The sequence below is a fragment of the Cuculus canorus genome, chromosome Z, assembly GCF_017976375.1.
Source record: "Cuculus canorus isolate bCucCan1 chromosome Z, bCucCan1.pri, whole genome shotgun sequence".
NCBI classification, from domain to species: Eukaryota; Metazoa; Chordata; class Aves; order Cuculiformes; family Cuculidae; genus Cuculus; species Cuculus canorus.
This window is the reverse complement of record NC_071441.1, coordinates 25,326,329-25,343,585: the sequence shown is the minus strand read 5'-3', so window position 1 is coordinate 25,343,585 and position 17,257 is coordinate 25,326,329. Positions and strand designations below refer to the sequence as shown.

The window sequence follows — 17,257 nt, the reverse complement described above, 5'->3', positions numbered from 1 at the left end:
CTAGAACACAGTAAAAATTTATAGTCCAATGAACTTTATTAGTAACACAAATAGACCCATCTGAAACAGCAGTTAACTTCTTCAGTTTGACAAAATGAATTAATGTGAGAATAAAGAGCATCTAATTGTTCATTCAAATAAGAAATGCAATGCAGTGACTTGCTTTGTAAATTAATTAGCATACATGCCTTTTCTCCGTTCTGTTAAATTGCTTGGGTTTTGATGTTTTTTCTTAGCATCTTGTAGATCTGAAGTATGTTTCTTAGTCTTGCAGCGCAGATACTGCAAGGGCAATACCCTTTTTCAATTTTCATTTTATCAATATCTTTCATGTTCTATAGCTGTGCCAAATCTTGTATCTTCTAAGAATTGTCAGTGAATGAACTATAGATATGCCTTAGTGTGTCCATTGTTGAGAATGTGTCCCAACACGAGGGATACATACAGAGGAAAAGAATTTTATTGATATGTTCCTGCCTGGTTTGCATTGGATGCCTCCCAATCTCTAATACAGATCTTCTTGCAACATTTAAAGGATATATGGATGTGTTATTACTTTTTTATCATGACCTTGCACTTGGCCTTGTTGAGCTTCATGAGATTCACACAGGCCCATGTCTCCAGCCTGTCAAGGTCACTCTTGATGGCATTCTTTCCCTCCAGTGTGTTGAACATGCCACATAGCTTGGTGTCATTGGCAAACTTGCTAGGGGTGCAACCAGTCCCGTTGTCTAGGAAACACCACCAGTCCCCCGAGTGGAATGATGCTCATCACTGGTCTCCACTTGGACATTGATCCATTGACCACAACTCTGAGTGTGACTATCCATCTAATTCTTTATCCACCAAGTGGTCCACCTGTCAAATCCACGTATCTCTGATTTAGAGACAAGAATGTCATATGGGACTGTGTCAAATGCTCTACAGAACTCCAGGCAGATGATGTCAGTTACTTTTCCCTTATCCACCAATGCTGTAGCCCCGTTGTAGAAGGCTACCAGGTTTGTCAGGCACAATTTACAGGTAGTGAAGCCTTAAAGGAGCTGAAATTAGTTAACCCCTAGTAATATGATTCTAAAACAAAAGCTTTAGTTTTGCAAATACAGAAGACGGGCAGAAACGCATGGAAGCTTACTTTATGCATTTTTTCAGAGCGTAACTGCATAGTTGCAGGCTAGCTACAGATATACCTATGTTGCTTTTGAATCAGTTATATTACTGTGCCTGTTTGTATTATGTAAAAACTACATGCATAGAATACATATTGATTAGTTTCTTTGGGATGATTGTCTTGGAATGTGCTGTCGTGTCAGCTGCATTGAAATGAAGTTTACTTCATAAACAAAAAAGCAAATGTTCTTATTCCCATATATGACCAGAAAAAATAGAGTTTTATGCTCCCTCTGTTGGCTTTTTCTGTCAGACCACTAAGCCTTGTAATTCTCCATCTGCTTCCAGTTCTCCTAGTGTAATTGGTGATAATAGTTCGGTGGGTTGATAAACTCAAGTGTTGAAAGGTTTGTAAATGTGAGATACAGTAATGATCTGTAGGAGAAGCTAGTAGCAGGTATATTCATCTCCAGCATGCAGCTAGCAAGTGGAAGAATACCACAGTATCTATGAAGGCTTTCCAAATGTTGTGGCTTGCTTTTTACCGAATCGGTTAGGTTTTTTGTTCAACTATAAATACATTTGTTTGCAAAAGAAATCTGATTTCCTTGAGCTAGTAATTAATTTTAGATATCTTCCTCCTCTTTCCCTTTTAAGAGCAGGATATATTTGAGACTAATTCCAATCCATTGGCCTAAGATTTCAGTAGGCTTAACATCTGAAATGCTTTTTTATTACCATTGAAAATAATGCATGTTTTTATCATCACTGGTAATAAATGTGTGGACTAAACCCAGAGTACAGTAGGCTGACACTGGCCATGCCAGTTGTGCTCAGTTTATTGTCTTTGGAAAATTTAATGAACAACTCCTCCATCACCCCGACTGCTTCATTTGCTAATTGGGCTCCTAATGTGTGTCAGCAGTTGGAGAATTTTGAAATGATTTCCAGAGGATAATGCTTTTTCAGACTCATGTTTAACCTTTTCATTTTGGGGTTTGAGACCTTGTAATATATACAAAGTTCAGCACCCTTTTTTGCCTGAAAGCAGAGATGTTTTAAGTGGTTTTATCTGTAAATATGTTACCTATTGAGCAGCTGTCACAGTCCATTTTGATCTCTCAAATTTCCAGGAAAATTTACTCTGTGATTTAAACTTAATTGTGTAATTTTATTAAGAAATACAGCAAACAAACACAGTAAGCAGGACTCAGTCTGGGCGACTATTCTATCATGTGATTTCACTTATTTGCCACTCAAGCCATAAGATTTCATAATTTGTAACCTGTAACTATTAATCCATACAGTTAGAAGAAAAAAAAGATACGTGTTACCTAACTGAGGGTGAGAGTGCTCTTACTTCTTCCTCCATCACAGTGCAAGTGTCCCTCATACCACACTGGGAAGCACGAAAGCTTAAGCAGTCCAGCTCCTGATGGATCAACTTCAAAACCATTTTTTTTGAGTAAGCTGGTGTTTCACGCCTTCCAGCTTGAAGGTTTGGTTTATATCATTTTGATAAATTAGCAGGTTGCGATGAACCTGACAGAGGGGGTGGTGGCTGCAGGAAACTGATTTGCAGGTGATCATGGGTTGTTTCCCTCTTTCTGGCCACCTGTCCTGCCTACTTGATGCTGTCACTGCTCCCAGTGCACATGAAGCCTTAGCATGACGTGTGTTAGTCAAAATCTGAGGAGGAGCTGAGTGTAACAGTTGCAGTAGCACAGTTTTAATCTGTTAGTAAAATGTTAGGTTTTTGTCACGCTTACTAAAATATTTATTTTTAAAGATCTGTTAGCACTGCTTTGTGGAAGGGGTCATACATCTTGAAGTACTCTGTGTACATGGTGTTACTTGACTTAAAAAAAGAAAACCTCTGCAGGTATTTTAACAGGTATATAATCCTTTGTATTATTCTTCTGATGTTTGTTATGCAATGTATCGAAGTCTAACATTCACTTGGGTTTCTTCAGTATTTGATGAATACACAAACGTGAGTGATGGTGTCTAAATATATTACATGTCCAAAACTCACAATCTCCATTTGACATATGAATTTGAGAAAACACTGTTTTATTTGTTCCTTTTAGGAGAAATGCATCATTCACTCTTATTCACTATTCACTGTTGGTTTTTTTTTTGGTTTTGGGGTGTTTTTTTTTTTACTTAGAGGAGGAATTCAGATGTAAAAGGGATGGGAACTTTTAATGAAAAAGCATCTCTCAGAGCATGGGCAGTGTGTGTGTATATGTGTCTCTTTCTCTTTATATAATGCTTATATCATAAATGTGTCACATACTTGTATTAGGATTTCTCTTAAAACATCAGCTCCCATGTTGTAGAAAGAGAGAAGAAGCCTTTTTTTAAAACTGAAAAGACAAGAAAGATGTCAATTTCCTATTGGTTTTAATACTGCTATGCCCCAGGACCTATTTCACAGCTCTCATCTGTGGGAAAACTGCTAAAATGAGTCTGTCCTTTTGGAACAATTTAAAATACATACTGAGGAGACCGATAAGAAAGACAAAGGCTCCATCCTGTTTATTTATGGTGTATATTTTATTCTTCCCTAGGGCAGTGCTTAAAGCTCTGGCGTGATAGATCAAGGTGTGAAGATAAAAATATTAATAGTTAGTTTACATGTCAAACTTGGGGACTGGTCTTGCATCAAACAAAATAAATTTAAAAATAACCCACCAGGGAAGATATTTTGGCTAAAGTAAAACATCTGAAGGGATGATTAGTGCTTTTTGATTTTTGTTTTCTAATTAGTGGCCTGGTAAATAAGGAAGTACCTTACGTTCAGACATTCGAATGCCATTATAATATTTGTTCATTGTTGATGCTTCTGCCTGTTGTTAATGTATATATACTATTCCAAATCTGACTCGAAATACATTTGCATTACTGATGCAAGAAATGTGAGCAAAGTGCACAATTGAATAATTTGTGCAGCAGTGTGTGAAAACTTAGTATTTTGCTAATTTATTAAGATAATGAGAAGGGAAAAAGAGTTCAAAGTAATTATTTTAATTAATTGTTCCCACTTATTGCTACAGAGGTGAAGGGAGATACTGCTCCTTTTGCACGTATGATATGTTTAGGTCATGTAGCATTAAATACTGGCTTACACATCAAGGTTGGACAAGTTGTAAGTGGATGTCAGTCAGCAGGGAGCACACAAGTTGATGTATTCTTAGTCCTAATTTCTCCTCTTGTAGACACAATTTTTATTAAACAGGATAATTCTGCTTTGTTTTATTGAGTGGGTTTTTTTCAGAATAGTTCTACTGACTGTATTTTAAAAATTAGCCTCAGTGCAGGTTGAGGCTGGCCATGTCCTGGTTTGGTCCTTCATTTTCAAATGCACTGCTGCTATCCAATCTATGTTGTTAACAGTGGTTAAGTAAGGGGGAAAAATAGCAAAATTTGTTCCCCTCTGCAGTTCTGTAAATCTGTGGCAGTGTTAGGCAGATGTAATCACATCTACAGATATACTGGAGAGTTTTTGCGCTTTAACCCCAGTGGGCAGCTGAGCTCCATGGACCCTGTTGCTCATTCCTCCCTGGGGAGTTGGGGGAGAGAATCAGAAGGGTATAAACGAGAAAACTCATGGCTTGAGATAAAGGTAGTTTAATAGGAAAAGCAAAAGTTGCTCATGCAAGCGAATAAATACAAGGAATTCACTCTACTTCCCATCAGCATGCAAATGTGCAACTGTCTCCAGGAAAGCAAATCTCCATCATGTGTAACAGTTACTTGGGAAGACAAATGCTGATGTGACATCTCTGGTCAGTTGGGGTCAGCTGTCCCAGCTGTGATCCCTTACAACTTCTTGCGCACCCCCAGCCTCCCTGCTGGATGGATGCTGCAAGAAGCAGACCAACACTGGTTTTTTCATAAATCCAGACCATGAGTTTGATCATTTCAGAGTTGGAGGGTGTTATACTGGCACAGTGTGTAGCACGGGGGGAAAAGCCTGCTTCGTTGGTTTCCTAAGTTTGTAGGCCAGCGGTCTTACAGTTTTTCATCAGGAATAAAACTTCACATACACTTATTTTCTAGGTTGCTATGGGTTCTTTATTGTTATTTCAGCATGATGTTGTCAATGAAGTGTTATTTAGTATAAATGTGTATATTTAGAGTTAGGATTTTTACAAATTTCACAATGTGTCAGGTTTCATGCTTGATTTTTTTCCCCCAGGGTTTTAGTATTTTCAGTTTTTAGTATTTTCACTATTTAGACCTCTATTCTAGGTAAAGGGGAAAAAACCCAACAGGTATATGCAGCATTTATTGATGTGTTTCTAAAAGTTTCTCAGATGATAGGCAATATATAGTTATAAATGCTTATAATGAAATTGGAAAAAAGTTAGCAACTTAAAGTTGTTGACCATAGATTCCTGTAAATGGAAATGTCACTTTGCAGATTTGAAGTAGTGTAAAAATGAAGCTTGTTTCTGGAGAGAGTGGTGCAGGTGTTTGGTTTTTCTAACAGTGCAGTTAGGCTAGTGGCTGTTTCTGAGATGCTGAGCACCCACTGCTAGCAGTTTCCGTGAAGGTGGGCAATGCTGGAGCTGTCCTCATCTTTTGAGAATTCACGGGTGTTAATTCTCAGGAGAAAGAATCCCATATGACCCATTCCAGATGGTTCAGGTCTCTTATTGCTGGTTCTAGCTGCAGATCACCACTTTCCTTGCTGCTTCAACCTTTCAGATCCAGCTGAGTAAGGAACGATACTGCTGTACTCTTTCTGCTTTTGCCTATCTTACGGAAACTCAGAGTCATCACCCTCTCAGAAACCCTTCTCACTTATAACAGTTAAATTTTAAAAAATGCAGTGAAATATTCAGCAGACAGCAGCAATAAATTCAAAGAAGAAAGCTTTCTCAGTACAGGAGATTTTCCATGAAAATACATTGACTACTGAGATGTTGTCTGTCAAATCAAGCTTTTCATAGCCAGACTGGACCCAGAATTGTTATTGTGTATGAAGAAGTTCTGGCAAAAACTAGAGAGAAGATTCCATTAAAGAAGTCAAATTCTGCCTGAAATGTCATCAGGAGCACATCTGTTTATCTAATGCTTAAGTAGTCCTGGTGACAGTATAGGATTCAGCTGATCTTTCCTTATGATGTTGTTTGTTTTCTGCTTTTTTTTTTCCTGATAGCTAATGGTCATGGCTAACATTTTCTAGCCTGTCTTTATATTCATCTTATGATGTTTCTTAAATGTACCTAATTTCTCATGCAGATATTGTTTATGTGCCATGGCTTTGTAACAGATAAGTTGACCAAAATGATGGGGTGTGCATCTGTTCTTGTATAGGTATTTCCAGTTTCTGGTTTTCCACCTGCAGTTCCAAGTGAATCTTTTAGTAAGGAAAATTTTGCATCTCCTTTTTGCAGGACCCAACTAGGATTCTGAACATAAATAGCAGCAGTAGTAGCAACAGTTTTTCAAAGATCCACAAGTTAACAAAGGAGCATAAGGAAAAAACTTCTAAAGACTCAAAAGAACATAAAAGTGCCTTCAAAGAACCTTCCAGGGAACACAACAAATCTTCCAAAGAATCCTCTAAGAAACCCAAAGAAAACAAACCACTAAAAGATGAAAAAATAGTTCCTAAAATGGCCTTCAAGGAACCCAAACCTATGTCCAAGGAGCCAAAATCTGAAAACACACCCATCCTTACCATAACAGCTGGGCAGCAAGAAAAGAAGAACCCCATGAAAAGGCCCTCTGTCCTGGACTCTGATGAACCTTCTGCAAAAAAAAGAAAAAAAAGTGGCTCGGATTCATTATTTAAAAGTTTTTCTAGTGCCCCACCACTGATTCTTACTTGTTCAGCTGACAAAAAGCAGACAAAGGATAGATCTCAGCTCAAGGTGGGGAGAGTCAAAATTGAAAGCAATGCACTGGAAAGGAAGACACCCACTCTGCCACCATTTGATGATATTGTAGATCCCAATGATTCTGACGCGGAGGAAAACATGTCCTCTAAATCTGAAGTAAGTGGGTTTTGATTTTACTTCATATACATTGAGTATTCCTAGTCCCTGGGATTGTGTCCCGTATTTCTATTTTCCCTTTCCTTTTTCCAGTCTAATGGCTAACTGTTTCTAGTCTAATGGCTAAACTGAAGGCTATTGACTGCTGGGTCTTTAAACTTATGCATGTTCTAATTGAATTGTATTCAAGTCTACTCAATTTGTAAATGTTTCAACATTATGATGAGTAAGGATGTGGGAAATGGCTATAAATAATATCGCTCTTTTGATCATCTTCTTTTCAGTGTAATACTTCTTGTGAGAAAATAGTAAGTTGAATTAAATGCTTGTGTTTCACACTCTTAGGTGTTTGTCTTCTGGTGTTAGAGTATTCAGTAAATTCAGGAGAGGGTTGCGGTAAATCAGTGTGTTATCCATTATATTTCTGCTAAAAAGGGCAGTTTTTTGAATGTTGCCACTTTTGAGAAAGAGGAGCTCCCAGAACCCTTGTTCTGATGATGAGAATCCATTCAAAGTAACTGGCTTACCTAAGAAGAAAGACTTTTTTATGGAAGTTTACTTTCCTCATAATACTTGTCTGCAAGACCTGCCTGAAAATATTTGTCTACCATGCCTCTTCCACTGTTTTAATTATCATTTGCTCTTGATTATTAGGATTTTAATCACTCTTGTAGCAGACCTTGGTTTTCAGAATAAGAGTCATGTGTAGAGAAGGAAAAGGGTGGGAAGAGAAAGCTGCTTTGATGCCTTCAGTTGTGCTTATGTCAAGGGGCGATGTGCATTTTAGAGAGGAAGTCTTCCCAGCCATGCCTTTTCAATTCTGATTTTTCTGTTTGCTCTTGTGTGCCTCTGTTACTGCCATCAGTCTCATAGCCCTGCTTGCCTGCTCTGAAACAGACAATAAATACCCTGCTGTGGGAGGTGTCAACTTTAGGTTTTTGCTTCATAGAAACCTGCCATGAGAGAGAAAGTAATTTACTTCTGAAGTGACTGTTTAATGACTGGTCCTGTTAGGGCATGAAAAGGCTGTAAAATTTAGAACATACGGAATAGACAGGCTCTGCTTTACAGCATGGCACTAGTGACACTGTGGTTTGTGTAGTGTTCTTGTCCTGAATTAGAGATTATGAATTTGTCTCTAAACCTGGAAATGTTCACACTTGTCACCTTTGGTGTGAATTAGCTTCCTTTGAATACATGAAAAACTAGATCTTCTATTTTAATTTTTGTCAGTACCCTTAAGACGTGATACCTACCCTCAGTATAGCTGTCTAATTAGCATAGATTTTGTTTTCAGGTTTCCTGTCCATTTAAGTATGTGCCATATAGTGGTACATGCAACTTTTACTGGCAGCAGTGGTTCTCTGTTTATCTTTAAAGACAAAAGAATTGAGAGGAGCGACTGCAGTGCAACTGGAATTTTACAAGTGCAAGCACTACAGAGGTGTGATGCATAACAGCTGCCAGATAACATATGTAAAGGGTATGGATGGTGCTTAAAACAGATCCTTTTTAATTTTTGAAATGTGTTTCCTTCTTTATTGTCTCACAGCCTCTTCCCCATTACCAATGACATAATGGATACACTCTTGTTTTTCATAGAATGGCACAAATGTACTTGCACTGCTTTTTGTCATCCATCTGCAGTTGACCTGTAGGACCTAAGGAGTTCCTTAGGTCTGCACTGAAGCAAAAAAGCAGATTCAGGATTTTCTAATTCTGTGAGCCAGTGTTACTGAGAGGCTAAACTACTGAAGTCTGCTCAAAGAGAAGCAGATCTTTCTGATCTAGGCTCTGGTGTATTTTAATGCTGACATCCTGGATCACGAAACAGATAGGTCTTTGGTGGGAGGACCAGGGTGGTCCACATCTGCGTGGATGAAAAGGATGTCTGCCACTTTAGCACTGGGTTCACTAATGAATCAGGCCGAGTATGGCTCCAGTCAGTGATTAGAGAGACTTAGAAATTCATTAATGTACTTGATTTTAAAGAGGGTATTTAAAAAACCTGGAATAATTCCCTATGACTCCTGTGAATTCACACTTTTGTTAGTGCTGTGCGATAAAGATCTGGGCAGCCTGGTTAATAAATATCTACAGAATCTTACTAAGAGTTGTTCCTCTTACATTTTGTTGGTTTTAACCAGGGAGCCTAGCAAACGGCAACTAAGCGTGGCAATTGAGGTAACCCTGTATGTTGGAAAAAATAGTTTTAACTTCTTGCATGTGTTGGAAGGTTTCTGAGCATTTCAGGAGAAGGAGTAGATATTACAGCTAGATCCATAAAGGTTAAGTCCTACAAATGCAGTCATACTGAAAAAAAAAATGGTGAAAAGTTGCAATTTACGTAGACAGTAATGGTAATGAAAATATGATAGTGCCTTTGCTGTAAAGGAACAGTTATTTCAGGTGTCAATGCTTCACAATACTAACCAACAATGTGTCATGAAGCTGGGGAGACACTTAGTCAGTGTCATGTTCTGCCATAATAATATGCTACATTTAGTCAAATCTTATTTCTTGCTCTGGTACAGTTACAGTAGTGAGTATCATAACACTGATGAACAGGGATTGTTGTTTAGAAGTATATTCAGTAGTAAAGTATCCAGGATTTATTCCTAAAGTGACTTTACAAAAGCATAACCACAAAACCTAACTCAGCAAATTTGGGCTAGATACCACATATCAGATTAGAAACCAATACGTTACGGAAAATTGTTAGGATACTGCAAAAATACTAACTTTAAGTCAAGTGCATTTTTTCTAATTTATTTAGGACACAGTGCAAACCTAAACTGTGTGAATTCTTTTATAATAATGGAATTATGAATAATTTTGCTAAGAATTTTGTAAGGGCAATATTTTCTTCACTCCGTGGAGGATGAGATGTTCTCATTCTCAAGTACATATGTCTCAAAATGGTGACTTTGCTTTCTTGGTATTAGCTCATATGTGTAACTATGCATATCAAACACTATAAATTTGTAATAAAAGGTGTAATGTATCAAAGCTGTCTACTCCATAGCTAAGGTTGTATCACTTCACTTTGAATAAATTAGTCATGCTTTTATATTTTACAGAAAGTTCAATTTGTCAGTAGGTGCACAAAACCAAGCCACTTTTGTATGTATTTCTTTAAAAAAAGAGAAAAACAACAACAACAACAAAAAGTTGGGGGGAGGGTAGAAATAGGGTGGCTCTAAATGAAGCTGCAGCAGCAGAAAGTCACAAAGCATATCAGGTAGGTAATATGTATATCTTTTAGGTTTTAACAAATGTTCTCAGTGTACCTCCAGTTGCAGTGATCTGAATGAAAACTCTTAAAAATCTGTTATGTGTGAAAGTGGTTTGTTGATGGATTTTTTTAGAGAATGCGTATGGCTCTGTTGTTTGAATTGTGGCTCATGGTGTGATTATTTTTGTTAGTGATGTGTATTCTTTTTTCCCTTCCTGCCTGTGTGTGTCCCTGAAATTGTAGCATTGACATGTGTAATAGTAGCAGGCCTTTGGCATGTTGAAGTCTATAGAAATAAAAACTAAGCAGAAATGCATACTAGCAATTTGTGACAGCTCAGGGGTGAGGAGTTTCAGTTATCAAAGGCAGAGTACTTTAGTAGGTCTTTTGCCTTTGGAAAACCTGCCAACTCCTTCTGAGGAAGTCCGTTACAGAACAATATTGATCCAACAGGCTAAGAGTTTGTACATAATTAGCTGCTTGCATATCTTAAAAACAGTCTTAAAGTTGCAACATAAGAACATTTTTAAAGTAATCCATAAAATGCCACTTTGGATCTGGCACCTGATGTGTTAAGTTAACTGGTATGAAAGTGGAAGAATATTTTGAAAACCCCTGTGGTTTTATAAACCCTCCTGGCCCTCGTTAGCTGAAAAATCCTGCTTTCTGCCAGGGCTGGGAGCCAAAGTGAAGTGGAGTTCCATGTGGAATTTTGATGTGGTTACGTGGGGAAAAAAAAGGAAGCTAGGTTTTAATTTTTTTTCATGAAACTGCAACTTTGTTGAGATCATTAATAATGCAGAAAAGGACTGATACTGATATGGATAATCTTTATTGCAGTCTAGGCACTGTGGTTTTCAACCTGTTGTGTTCTTAGAGCCTTTACTTTTTGGTTGTTATTTTAATGCGTTGTTTCCACATTTGGTTACTTCTGGTCCAAATGATACTCTTAAAAACCCTATCAGCCACTCTTGTGCGATTGTTTGCCCATGGTACTCCTGTGTTGAGAAGGTAATTCAGTAGTTGGAAATGGGGGGTCGTTTAGGAGGTCATGTAAATACTGTATAGTCCAAGGTATTTTCTTCCAAATAGATGCTCAGAAAGAAATAGTGGCCAAAGAGTATGAGACTTCCATAGAGAAATGGTAGTAGGCACAAGTGTGCTCTGTGGCCATCAGCATCTACTGTAGTATGGCACCATTCAGCTGCTATACTTAGCCTATTTTTATTAGCTGTTACTATGAAGTGAAAAATGCTTTGGCTTGCTCACAAAAGCTTGGGTGCACATTAAGCAGCTCTGTGTGTGGTGAAATGGACCGTTACTCGGTAAGGAAGCAGCAAGATTTGACAGGCTTGATTCCTCCATGGCAGCAAGTTTGGATGTTAAACTGAGATACTTTTGTTACTCCAGTGTGTTGAGTAATCACTGGCTTACAAAAATGTTAAAAGAAATAAAAATGTGGAGAGAAACTGTGTACATCTGGTTAAATGTACATGTTGCAAATATAATCTTTTGAGAGTCAAATCATTTTGTGTTCTTGAGTCAAAGTATTGAGTTGGATTTTTTTCAGCTTTAGGCATTGTCATATTTTGATCAAAGAAATTGCATTATCTATTATTAGACTACTAATTCAGGCCTCTTTTTTACTTTATTCACAAGCATTGGCTACATCCATTTCAGTGGAGACTACCCATGTGGATTAACTCAGTCATTTCAGCTTTATTTTCTGTATTGCAGTCCTGGAAAATTCTCTTCACTGCTAGCCTGCAGAAAGTTAAGACTTTAACTGGTTATGTGCAGGGCCAGTATTTTTGTTATATTCTTTCTTCTGTGGCAAAAGACGACTTTGTGCCTGGTCCAGTAAAGTAATAACAGTTTCACAAAGCTGAGTGATTGCAGTCAAAATGCTAAATATAGGATATTTTTTATTTTTATCATGATCAGGTGAGATTGTCCTGATACAGCTTTCATTAATTTGAAGTTGCTTTACTTACTATATTAATTTAGTTTTGATCCAGAGAAATGGCTCAATATAATTAAAATAAAATCCAGCACCTGTTAGTTATCAGCTGAGATACTTCAGCTGTGTGTACAATAGTTAGATCTGTCTAAGGCCTCTATGCCCTTTTATTTTCTATGTAGAACCATCAAGTTTGCAGTTGTTTTCTTTGTTAAAATTGTGTGTTTTACTCTCGTGCTGATGAAGGTTAGCTGCCGAAGTCCCATGGAATTAATTAGATGTTTTTCATAACACTTCCCATTCAGAAACTGGTGATCTAGCAGTGGCTGATGTGAATTCTCTGGGACACACCATAAGCGCACAGTTTAGTTTTTACATTTTAAAGACCGAGTAATCCCTGAAGTTTAAATTTTATCAAGGCAGGATGAGGGCTGCCTGAACTCACTGCTGCTGTGACTGTATCATGCATGTATCATGCCTGTGCAGAATTAGTGTCAGTTCTTTGCCTTCTGATGTGGGACTGTCATTCAGCTCATACTGTGGAGCCCTGGGGTTGTGCTGGATGTTGGCACATGGTACCATGCTGAGGGGAGAGGATGCTGGAGGGACATTTTCACAATGGACAAGGGACATATGTGATGAATGTCATGTTCCTGCCCAAAACTGGAGAGCAGTGTTGCCTGTGTGTCACTGTTGTACTAGTATTGACCTGTTCATGTAACCCTGGTACACAGAAAATAAGTAAAAGCATATGTCATCCAGCAGTGCTCCTTCTTGCCCTCTGTGTGGTGACTTGTTCCCTCACAACAACACTGTCCTCTTCTTCACTGCAAAATCAATCTACTACTGGCAGCAGTAACTGCCAAGTGGGTTTTCTTCACGCTTTTTCCTACAAAAAAAGCAACTTCAAGTAAAAAATTCAGCTTTGTTGGTAACAATTCCTATAAAACTTGATATTTATTTAAAAACCTTTTAGCAGGCTTTCATCTTCCGGTGAAAACAGAAATACTTATCTGCCCAACTGAAAAGTGTAGTTTGTGTTTTCTTTTGCCTCGAGTATGTTAGTTGGGCTTCTACTCTGAGCAGGACTGTCTCACGCCATTCTTTCCCATTCGGGGCAGAACACAAGTCATTGTGTAGTGGTCAGACCTTTTTATTATAAGACTGTGTGGCTATGAAGGGACCAAGAAATGTGTTAATTAATGCTGACTTTATCGCATTGAAAGTAATAGTCCTTGCACACATGTAGCTAGACTGTGTGATTCTAGGACACATATGTAGGATTTTTTAAATTGCCTTGAGACACGCTACCTATTTTCGTTGTGAGTGTCTGAACCTTTGTGAAGAAATTGCTTGCTATTTACTAACTGTGCTACAAGCCACCTGGCAAAAGTGAAGGTGATGGATCTACATTGCAGGAATTAATATTTCAAGCAACAGCATTTGAAGATAAGGATAAATTGAGCTATTTGCACTTATGTGAATCTGTTTAAATATCCACAAAATTTGTATCACCAACTCTAGAGTGATATAAGAAGGGAATGTTTAAAGGTGACTGATAATATGTACTGTATCAGCAGAAGAGCTGTGTTTTGTAGCTGAGGTTAACAGACGGCTCTACTGGTGCCCGAGCACCCTGAGGAAAGATTATTCATGTATCTGGGGGTAATGGATACCAGGGGCAGCAGTAACTGGATCAGTGGGCTCCACACTGATTACCTTGATGAGAAAACCGTTGCGAAGTTTATGCCCTGTAATATCACTGTTGATGAGCAGTTGTAATTAGGGCAGAAGTAAATCAAATAACTTTGGTACTTTGTGTGAGGTCATTTTACATTATTACCTAAAGAGTGGGAAGAGATTGCATGTAAGTCCAACCTATGATTCAGATTATCAACCACAACTGTTACTATATAAAGCATGACAAGAAAAGAGTAGATGTAGGCTGTGATAATTTTAGTTTCTTTCACTGTATGAATAGTCCTTTGCCATTGCCCATACTGCTTTAATGCTGTTTAGTCAATACACTGTAACTTTGCAGATAAAAAGGACATGGTTTCAAGACAGTGCTTATTGCATTGAATCTTCCACAGGGAGAGTAAAATGTCATGAGTGAGCAGGAATATAAAGCAAAGGGCCATGATCTGAATATTCTGGACAACAACTGTTCAGTTGCAAAGTATCTCAGCTTCGAGGCAGGAAAAGGCAAGTTCAAGGCGAAAAAACAAAAGTCACTTTTGGTCTTCTCTGTGACGTAAATTTCCTTTGACAGAGGACCACTAAGAGCAGATGAAATTTTACTTGCTAAATGTTACAAATTTAGCCAAGGAGAACAATTTGTAGATGTGATGGTTCAACTTGATTTATTTGTGCCATATGCAGCCTTCTTGATCCTTTGAACACTAAAAAAATCAAGACTCTTCAAAGTTACAGTATGCAAGATTCTAATTTAGCCAATATTTGAAATAATATTAAGCCAATATTTTTAATATCTTCAGTTATCCATATTAATTACATTGCAAATACATCACACTACATTAGAATGGTATGAGTGAAATGTAGTTCAAATATAAACAAGTATTAGATATTTAGGTTTTTTAAGAGATTTTCTTTGTCTTTATCATATGTTAGTAACTTATTACATCTTGTGAACCAGTTGTAAAACTCTTTCTACTAATATAAAGCTAAGGCCACACTGTCAAAAACCTAGTTTAAGTTTCTAAATCAAAGATAAGGAGCTTTAAATCAGTATTTTTATTTTTTTTTATTAATCAGTGAAAGTATGCGTAGGCAAATTTACAGCACACAGATGTGTCGGCTGTAAATGGTAAAATATCAACAAAATCTCTTATTGTTTTTTTTTCCAAGAATTGACATTGCATAGTTCTGTGTGTACAGAACATGCCTGTTTTGTGAAAACTACTAGACAAGTCCTTGGTAGTAATGGCATAGAGCAAAGTGCATAGGAATCATAATGACAGATGGCTCAGAAATATCTGTAGAGAATGTGTACAGAGCATATTGTTGCCAACCATCACATCTGAAAATCATTGTGTTCAGTCTATACCATTCTAAGAGTGGCTAAAAATTATGAAACTTTAAAAAATAGTTTGTGAGGCTTTATTTTGTTTTAGGGACTTGAGATTTTTTTTAGGATATAACATAACTTCTTATATTTTTTCCTGTACAGCTTTTCACTGATACTGGAGTGTACAGAAATGAACGCTGACATTTTCACATAATCATTTAAATCCCAGGAGTTAAGTTTTAGAAAAGAGTAAATATAATGAGGCTTGCTCTAAAACTGACAATGCCAACGAAGGTGGCATGAGAGAGCTGCACTAGGTATCTCCAGCCTATAGTGAAATTATTCTCTTTCTGGTATGTAGATTGAGCAGCCAGCTGTCTGCCATAGCAAAGACAGAGCATAGGGATTGTGCAGCAGCACTTCAGAGGAAAAGCTGTAATTTTTCATATGTTTAGCTCTATAATTACTTGATATGTGGGACGAGAATATTTCTGCATAGTAACGGTTTAGGGTAGGGTCATGCTGGGAGCACACTAAGCGATTAAGCCACAAAGGAAGAGAGAGGAACTACGGTGAATTTACAAAGTCTGTGAATACCTGCTGAGAAAACCAGATCTGTAATGGTGTGGAAATGTACTGTAGTGCAGAATAACATCCATAAAAGAAATTTTACATGTAGTTAGATATTCTCCAGCTGTTTCTTTGTTAACACAAGTGCATGAATTTCAGAGCTTTGTTTATTTTTGGGTTTTTTTTTTTTTTTTTTTTTTTTTTAAGTTTCACAAACAGCAAACTGAGACTGCATCAACATCTGCCCTTCTCTCTGCTGATATGTAAAATAGACCTCAGAAGAGAAAACAGGGCAGGAGAGGAGAATTGTGAAGGGTTGTCTTCTGATACAGCAGCGGTCAGGGCTGGCCAGAAAAGCCACTACCCATCTTCTACCACTGCTGTTAGTCCTGTTTGCACTGTGCCTCTTTCTATTTGTTAGGGACAATTTTCATACTTACATGACCATATACTTTTAAGTTTTATTTTAACTTTAGTTCCCTCGTTCTCTTGTAGGCGTGAAATCTATGGGAATTTTAAGATTCCACTGCTCTTTGTGAAAAACCATTATCTTCTCTCCTGTATTTCTTTGCCCACTTTACTCTGCATCACCAGTAAGATTTCTTTGGCAAAAATATTCCTGCAAGCCTTCACTAGTTCTTCATCTTTCAACTGTATTGTGCAGTGTACTGTAAAAGAATTTTTTATCCTGATTTTTAGCTCAGTCTCCTGTGCATGAGTCTTCTCTAGGTCTTTTACTCTAGCTTGAGTTTTTCAGAGTTTTTGTTAGTAGTGTCTCAAATTTATTTTTTATTAATGAAGCTAAGACAAAATATGTACAAAATATGTACATAAGTATAAAAGGAAAAGAATTTTCCTTCAAAAGTAGATATATGTTTCAGTAGGATAGTCTCTAAAGAAAAGCAGTTGTTCAGCTGAAACAATTCCGATGTTTGGCTTATGGCCTTTTCTGAATTATTAAATGAAGGATGTGTTTCACATTCACAGAATCACAGACTGGTTGTGGTTGGGAGTTGTCTCTGATGATCATCTGGTCTAACTTCTCTGCTCAACCATGGCCACTTAGATCTGGTTGCATAGGACCATGTCTGGACATTTTTTTTAGTATCTCTGAGGAAGGAGATGCCACAATCTCCCTGGGCAACCTGTGCCCATGCTTGGTTACTCACACAGTACAAAAGTATCTCCTGATGTTCAGAGGGAACCTCGTATGTTTCCATTTGTGCGCTTTGATGCTTCTTCTGTCACTGGGCACTAGTCAGAAGAGCCTGGCTTGGTCCTCTTTGCTCCCTTCTGTCAAGTATTTATATACATTAATAAGATCCACAAGGACCCACACGCCT

The 17,257-nt window shown here is 37.6% G+C and overlaps 1 protein-coding gene across 3 annotated transcripts in view; it reads left to right on the top strand.

Moving 5' to 3' along the window:
• The window catches only part of MLLT3 (MLLT3 super elongation complex subunit), a 118,871-nt gene that overhangs the window by 75,268 nt on the left and 26,346 nt on the right, over positions 1–17,257 (top strand). For all 3 annotated transcript variants that reach the window (XM_054055029.1, XM_054055030.1, XM_054055031.1), the window contains one exon: positions 6,519–7,121. In XM_054055029.1, coding sequence (XP_053911004.1) covers positions 6,519–7,121 — 603 coding nt within the window. The remainder of the gene's footprint in view (positions 1–6,518; positions 7,122–17,257) is intronic.